The sequence below is a fragment of the Peromyscus eremicus genome, chromosome 10, assembly GCF_949786415.1.
Source record: "Peromyscus eremicus chromosome 10, PerEre_H2_v1, whole genome shotgun sequence".
Classification (NCBI taxonomy): Eukaryota; Metazoa; Chordata; class Mammalia; order Rodentia; family Cricetidae; genus Peromyscus; species Peromyscus eremicus.
In genome coordinates this window covers 79030613-79038688 of record NC_081426.1, presented here as the reverse complement: position 1 = coordinate 79038688, position 8076 = coordinate 79030613, and the positions used below count along the sequence as shown (strand labels likewise).

Sequence of the window (8076 nt, the reverse complement as noted above, 5' to 3'; positions counted from 1 at the left end):
ACCTGCAAAGTGAAAAGATGACTTGAGAGTACTGACTATGTAGAGGGCATGCAAGTTCTTTTATATAGAAGCAATATACTCAGTATTTATGTGACTCATATAAAATTTATAGTATAGGCAGTTATGATTATAAAAAGTTAATTTTGATTTTTAAGACTTAGGCAAATCTTATAATTGGTATGGTCTTTGCAGACAGATATAAACACTAACTTGTTTCTCCACAATCATTATGCTAAGAATTCTTTGTTAATTTTCTGATGAATTTTTTTTGTAAGAATTGTCAGGACATTTAAGCCATAACTTTGGCAAAAATACCTACCAAAACTTCCAAGTGATTAAGATAATGTCTTATGGTTCTCTTAGGTGATCAGTCTTGGCCTAGTGAGAAAGAACATTCACAGGAAGCTCATATTAAAATTAAAATCAAGTTACACTCTGATGCATTGATTTAGAATAATAATTGTTAGCTGTTTTTATCCAGAGTTAAGGCCATATATTGTATTACTTTTACTTTTATTACAATGTTTGACCCTATAAATTATGTTCTCAATAGATAAGAGAATAATTAATTTCATAAAATGAGTCTTCGGTTACTCTACCTTCTGTTCTGGAAGTACTGGGGCAATAGTTGGGTCTAGGGCAGAAGTGAAAACATGGTCGGTGCTCGGTTTTGGTGAAGTGGAAGGCATGAAAACTCCTGCATTGTCACGCTTAAAGTTGACTGGTTCTCTTTGTGAATATAGAGGCCCTCCTTCTGTTGGCTGTAGAGATTAAGAACAGGACAAAGTGATTGCATCTTCAAGTAGATGTTCAAAACTGGGAAGAGTATGAATCTAAAGAGTTGAGAGGCATCACATTAAACAATATGTCTTTACTATTTGTTTTTTTAGCTCAAACTGTCTTAGAAAGGTTGTGATTGTATTTCACAAATATGGTTATATATTAACAACTACTTTTAATTTATTCTTTGAGAATATCATACATGTATGCAAAGTGTTATGATTATATCCACTCCATCATTTTCCCTTCTAACTTCCTCTGGAGTCTCGTAGCACACATCTACCTCTCAACTTCTGGTCCTCCTCCTCTTTCTCCTCCCTCTTCTCCTGTTCTGCCTCCTCTTCTTCTTTTTTTAATGTACCCTACTGCATTCAATTAGTAATGGTATTAGACACATTGGTGTGGGTCATCCATTAATGCATGGGTTAACCATCAGTGACTATATCACCAAAGAGAAATGACTTCCCCTCTCCAAGCCATGAACTGCCAGTAGTGCCTCAGCTTTTAAATAAGGACCTCAGAAGAGTTCCTGGAAAAAGTTTCTCAGTAAATGGTTGAGGAACTGAATGATTTAGATCTTGACTAACACAGATTACAGGGACAAGGTCAGTAATTGTTGATGTAACAGTATGTGGTAGTTTAAATGCAATTGGCCCCCATAAGCTTAGAGGGAGTGGCACTATCAGGAAGTCTGGCTTTGTTGGAATAGGAATGGCCTTGTTGGAGGAAGTGTGTCACTGTGGGGTTGGGCTCTGAGGTTTCCTATGCTCAAGACACTGCCCAGTGTCTGAACATACTCCATCCTGCCTTCTGATAAAGATGTAGCAAGCACAATGCTCCTGCCTGAACATCTGAAACTGTAAGTAATTAAGTGTTTTCCCTATAAGAGCTGCCATGGTCATGGTGTCCCTTCACAGTAATAGAAACCCTAACTAAGACACATACATTAAAATGAATACTACTGAAGGAACTTTAAAGTTCTCACTTGCCAATTTCCAGTTACTGCAAGGTTTTGTAGGGAATCTTACCATCCCAGGAGTTTCAGGAGCTGTGCCTACAAAGGAGTCAGAAGCTAAACGCTGCTGTCCTCCTTGTACATCCTGAAGAGGCAGAAAGTTAAAGATGTCTAAATCTTCAATGGATCAGTATACATTGTTTTGCCAACCAAAGCACTCAAGCACACCCCAACTTCTTAAGAGTTTAGATTTAAGAAAAAGAAAAGCAACTGTGAGTGGGAGAGAACTGTTCTGACACTCAGTTCTGCTTCAGGTCTGGAAGTCTGTAAAGCACTCACCTCAGGGAAGGCAGTTTCTGAACATGGTAAATCAGTTTGAATATGAGACTTTCTAATGTCATTGAAAGAGATGCATAAGAGACCAAGCACAAGTGTCCTCACATCCTGGCTACTACTAGTGACCTGCTCTCCAGTTACAGACTCAGACTTGTTCCATTACCTTCTGTCTAATGCCTGAAGACATTCAGAGAACACCCCTACTTCCTGAGCATGCCCATTCCTGAGCTAACTACTACTTGAGGGTTCTCCCTCCAAAACCATCCAATGTAAGTTCTCTAAGTTCATGCAAGTCCATATAAGAAATCTTTCTATGGTTTTTTATGTGTGTCCCCATAGCAGTGTGTGGGTAGTTCTGACTTTGTCCATCTAGAAGTGTGTTCTTGATATTTTTCATCTGAAAGATACCCATGTGTTTAATAGAGAACCAAGTAGTTTGAAATATAGTTTTAGATAATAAAATTATGCATTTACTCACAGGTTCTGCTTGCTGTGGTATGTATCCAAATTGATTATAGAATGGTATCTGTCAGATTTTTGAAAAAGGTATTAGATTTATTGTGATAGTTTTTGTCATAAATTTCTGAGACACGATTACTTAAAATTAAATATATTTCACATTAATTAAATGCTTTTTGGAAGTCCACGTTTTAGTTGGCAAAAATCATCATTAAATGTTAAGACATCTTTTAACACGTATCAGGAGACATCTGAATTTAAATTAACTTCTCAAAATTTGTGCTAGATTTAGAAATCGAAATACATGGTTATCAAATTGTGCTTCAAGTTCTAGTGACAAGTAATTTTTTTTGCAATCTTTCACATTTTTGTATTTTCATAATAAGCACATATGTGTATTTATATATAAATGATGAGTACTTGTAGATTCTGAATGTGAGAAAAATCCAATTCAGAAAAGAATCAGTTTTGAACCTGGTTTTATTAGAACCATTTACTGACTTCATTCCTTGAGTGTTCGTGTATTGCCACATTAGTCTACAGTGTGCTACCAGGAGAGACACCATGTCCTATTCTGTGAGTTCAAGTGACTGAGTAGAGTACATGCACTAACCATCCTCAGTTATTCTTTTCTCAGGGTACTTACCTTTTTTTGAAATTGAACCAATCAGATTCAAACCAAACCCTCATTAGTACCTGTTCCTCAAATAGCTGTGGCCCTGTTTGCTGGGGTGATGATGTGACCGCTTGTTGAGGTTGCTCCCAGGGCAGAAGCATGTAAACTGGGTAGTATCCAAGCATCTATGTGCAAACATAGAAGTACACAGGAGACTCTATTAAATCAGGATGAACAACATTTTTTCACCCTTTTAATGTCAGTAACATTTAAAGCTGGCATTATAGATATGAACTACCATTTCAAGCAAATTTGAACTGTGCATAGCAGTTTTACACTGGTTATCAAATTTAGAAACAACCTGTACCCGAGATGATACTGGACTTTTAAGGTTACATACTTAAACAATTTAGGATACAGTAGATTCAACTAAATAAAGGGAGCATGCGTTCTTTTAACAAATAACACCTTGAAAATGTTATACATAGATTAATATGTAAGTCTCTAAGGAGAGGATAGTCTGTGTAGTATATTTCCTATAATTTTGAGAATCATAATTCTACAGAATATGGTATTAGAAGTTCTGCCATAAAGAGCACTGCTTCCTCCCTGCAGAGGACCTGGTTTGCTCGCCAGCATACCCACGGTGGCTCACAACCATCAGTGACTTCAGTTCTAGGGCATCCAATGCCGTCTTCTGACTTCTTGAGGTGCTGCATGCACGTGGTGCACATGCATACACATAGGTAAAACACTCACAGATGCAAAATAAATATATCTGAACATATTTTAAGAATAATCTTTATGAATTTTAGAATATTATTATTTAGAATAATATTATTTAGAAACCCGGGAAGCAATAAATAAAGAAAAGCACCACCGCCTGTAGAGTCATATACTGGCTTCTAGTTATATCTCTATGTGCTTGTACGTAAAGAATGTGTGGAAAATAAGGAGCATGGTACATGGGTACATTTTTTAATGCTGTTTTATGTTTTGTATCATCAAATGATTATATTTGATATAACATTTGAAGATAATTGCAGCCATGTTTCTGAAATGAATACAATTTGCCTGATAGGTTTTTACCCCGGACAAAAGTAAAAATCACCCATTAAGCATTCAGAAACCTAACAATGTTTGTCTGGTCAAGTTATGATATCTTGGGCCTAATGCAGGCTTAGGCATTTGTAATTTTCAAAATTCCCCACTAAGCTTTTGGTGTAGAGGCCTACAGGATTAGTGGTTTAAAAAGGGATAGAGGACTGACTTCGGTTTCAGCTGTTTAGTTCATTGGGCTAAGATACTTAATCTCATTAAAACTATGTTTCCTGGGCCTTAACATGAAGTAATTGTGTTTGTCACATATCTGACTCTCTATATACTTAACAATATACAATGAGATAATGTCTAGAATTGTGTTATTATGTAACGGCAGTGGGAGTGAAACTTAATTGCGTAATTATACTTCTAGAAGAGGTAAGCGGTGTAACTTTGTTTGAACAAGTCAATAGTCTTCAAATGAATAATGATTTATATATAGCCCTCTTTGAATCTGATGTATTATACAATTAATTATCCTAATATCAACAGGGTTTTCTATGTTAGCATAACAAATTTATTAGTTAATGTCATTTAAATTTTTTTTATTGAAGGGAAATTTTCATTTAATTATAGTGTGGACTCAAATTATAAATACTGCATACAGGAGGCTGGGAAAGTTTCAGTGGAGTTTTATAACATGAATAATGTGTGTTAGTGCTATAATAAAATATAATTATTATGATGTTTGCTATTTATATCTACATATCAGATATAAATGCAAGATTCTCCAAAACAAAATTTGAGAGGGTACCAAGTCAGCTCATGGTATTGCTCTTTAGTTGTTCCCCAGTGGTGGCACTTAAATACAGAGACGACGTGATATTAGGCTTTCTTCCCTTCTCCATAGTGATGTCATAGGCACCCATGGGTCCCAGAGATCCTTGTTAGCTGTCTACTGTTAAAGAATCAAGGAAGCCCACATCAGCAGACATCTAGAGGCCAATGACGGTGCCTCTAGCTAGTGATGGGTGGTAAACAGGTGTGAAAGCCCTGATGCTGGAGACCTAGGGGAGCAAGAGGGTGTACTATGGAGAGTACAATGAGCCTTTTCTGTGTTAGTCATGGAATTCTTTTCACTCACCTGTGTTTGATCTTGAGGCACTTTAAAGGGAACCACATAGGACATCTAAAGAAAACAAACAAAGAAACAATCCCAGAAAATCATACAAGCAAATCATACTCTTGACCTGTTACTTAAACTTTCCCCCCCACCCCCAGACAGGGTTTCTCTGTGTAGTTTTGGTGCCTGTCCTGGATCTTGCTCTGTAGACCAGGCTGGCCTCAAACTCACAGAGATCCGCCTGGCTCTGCCTCCCAAGTGCTGGGATTAAAGGCGTGAGCCACCACCGCCTACCTACTTAAAATTCTTGATCTGTTTTCCCTAGAGCTAACTTCCCATGTATCATTTGCATTAGAAATATTCCACCAAAGTTTGTCTTCTACACGAGTTGTAATTTATGCAAATTATGCATCCACATGTTGTTTTAACTCCTGACTACTGACTATATTCTAGGATAAATGATTTTAACGTTATTTTTAAACTAAAAACCAGAAAATACAAGGAGATACTTTCTGTGGTGAGTGATAGACCATAGAAGAAACAAGACATAAGAAGACTTCTGTCATATTTCAAAGCTAATTCACAACAACCTTTATGTTCTGTCTTACAACAAGATGGAAGAGGCTCAACTTACAAGGTTAACACCCTGTTGGGTCTGTGGTGGTGTCTGCAGCTGTGAGAGTTCTGGCTGGCCAGCCTGGCCTCCTTGGGCAAACCCAACTTGTCCTGAGAAAGGTAGCTGATTTGGGAATAGCCCAGCCAAGCTCTCTAGTGTTGAGAGTGGGAACTGTGGGCGTCCTGGGACCTGAGCCTGCTGCTGCTGCTGCTGCTGTTGCTGCTGCAGAAACCCAGGGAAGGAAGGAATCCAGGAGTTAAATGCACTCTGTGAAAAACAAAGGTATAAAGGGAATATTATTCTCTCATATTAAAAAAAGAGCTTGAAATCAAGCCTGAGTAATAAAGACAAAAATGTAGACAATTTTTATAATTCAAGTGTTATGAGAAGACGGCATCTCGACTACTTATAAACCTCACAAATTGTGAGGTTTTCAACTGTCATGAGAATTATGGGATGCAACGAATTGATAAAAAGAGCACAAATTTCTTCAGATATTTGATTGGATTCTTTTTTTTTTTTTCATTTCTACTCTTCTTGGTTGGCTAGGTACGGCTTTGTTTTAAAATAGTTAACTATCTCAAAAGTCATCAGAATTAATGCCAGGCATATACCAAATTCTTAACAATATAAATGGATGCATTTTGTTTTCATTCCATACCATAAGAAATGTTCGTTAGAAATACATTCCCTCTGAATTGATTATTTACATAGCGGTACCTGTAATTGCAGTGGCAAAAGTTGACCATTATTCAGATTCAGGAGTAACTAGAGGAGAGACAGTAGGAGAATGAGACAACTATGCCTTCTGAAATGTTTTCCACAGAGAGAGCACAAGTCAGAGCTAGCTGATCAGCATCCGGGGTGAAGTGACATATCTCTCTACTAAGACTGCATTAAATCACAGCGATTAGAGGTTAGAGTTGAAAACACGGGCCGGGTTTAACAATGCTGTCCCTGCTATGCGTGAGACTGCACAGTTTTAGCTTATGTCACTGGTTTGGGTATTTTATGTTTATACATCTGTATTTAATACCCACATCAGTACTACTGGAACAAAGCATACAGGTGGTACTGTGTTTGGAGAACTTATGATTACACAAGGAAAACAAAACAACCCTTTAGGAGCTACCTGGTAGACAAAGCAACCTTGTGGCTTGGAAATAGGTTTAGAGATGTCTAAGACCTGGATGCAGACTTTTATCTCTTCCCAACGTGTTTTCACTTATAGAACACAGAAGAATGTTTTAATTACTTAAACTAACCTCATGACTGTTGCTAGCAGACAATAGGCGCTGTGAGACAAGCTAAAAAAAAAAAAAAAGAAAAAAGAAAAATAGTGAAGGAAGGGAATTGCATAGGTTTACATGATGAAATCAAAAGCACCATGAACCACTTACCGGGGCTGAAGATGTAGCTCCTATGAGTCCAAGAAGAATTATAATTTTCATTTTCAGATGATATACCTACATGATAAGTTGTAACACTTAGCTTTAAAACATACTCTTTGCTTAAAATTTCATGACAAAAATAAAGGCATGACAAAATTCGTTAGATGGCGTTGTCAAATCCAAGTAGTTGTTGAGTCAGTTTCTCTATATTTTCTTATGTTTTATGGCTCAAAACAAAAAGTCATCTTTATGACTATCTCTCAATGTAGATATTTATGGGGAAATTGTTTGCTTGACCATAAAGCTCATTTAGTGGCACGTGATGTGGCCATATCACTGTTAGCCTCTGATGGAAGGGAATGCATTCTCCAGTCCATGGAGCCCCCTGCCTGGGGTCAACTGACTGGGTCCTTATTATTAGAATGATCTTAATATCTGCAGTGAAAAAGTACCACAACAAAGATCTAAGAGTCCAAAGACAAGGAAAGAATTTCCATTAGAAGTCGATTAATATTCATGATTGTTAACTGCAGTAGTTGCAGCCTTGTTTTCCTAATCCAGGAAAGGAAAAGGTAAAGAGCAGCAGTGATCCAGACTGTAACTGGTGGATACTTCTTATCTCTTGCTTCTACCTTCAAAATTTCCCACTGTATTTCACATCGCAGACACAGACACACATTAGGATGACCACGGTAGTGTATCAGAGTTTGGTTCTTAAAATATCAAAGCAAAGATTTTTGAAATCTTACCTTACTTCTT

General features: G+C 37.2%; 1 protein-coding gene across 1 annotated transcript; it reads right to left on the bottom strand.

Annotated features, from left to right (window-relative positions):
* Nucleotides 1–590: 590 nt before the first annotated feature.
* On the bottom strand, nt 591–7377 carry Odam (odontogenic, ameloblast associated). Its single transcript, XM_059274763.1, has 9 exons — nt 7327–7377; nt 7192–7233; nt 6647–6694; nt 5945–6193; nt 5332–5376; nt 3227–3331; nt 2550–2597; nt 1809–1880; nt 591–761 (listed from the first exon to the last, which is right to left on the bottom strand). The coding sequence occupies exons 1-9, from the start codon at nt 7375–7377 to the stop codon at nt 591–593; spliced, it is 831 nt and encodes a 276-aa protein (XP_059130746.1).
* Between the last annotated feature and the right edge of the window lie 699 nt (nt 7378–8076).

Coding starts and splice junctions, on each gene's coding strand:
- Odam (XM_059274763.1), bottom strand. CDS start 7,377: ATGAAAATTATAATTCTTCTTGGACTCATAGGAGCTACATCTTCAGCC. Junction 6,695..7,191: donor CTGCTAGCAACAGTCATGAG/GTTAGTTTAAGT, acceptor TCTCTCCTCTAG/TTACTCCTGAATCTGAATAA. Junction 762..1,808: donor CTCCTGAAACTCCTGGGATG/GTAAGATTCCCT, acceptor TAATCTCTACAG/CCAACAGAAGGAGGGCCTCT.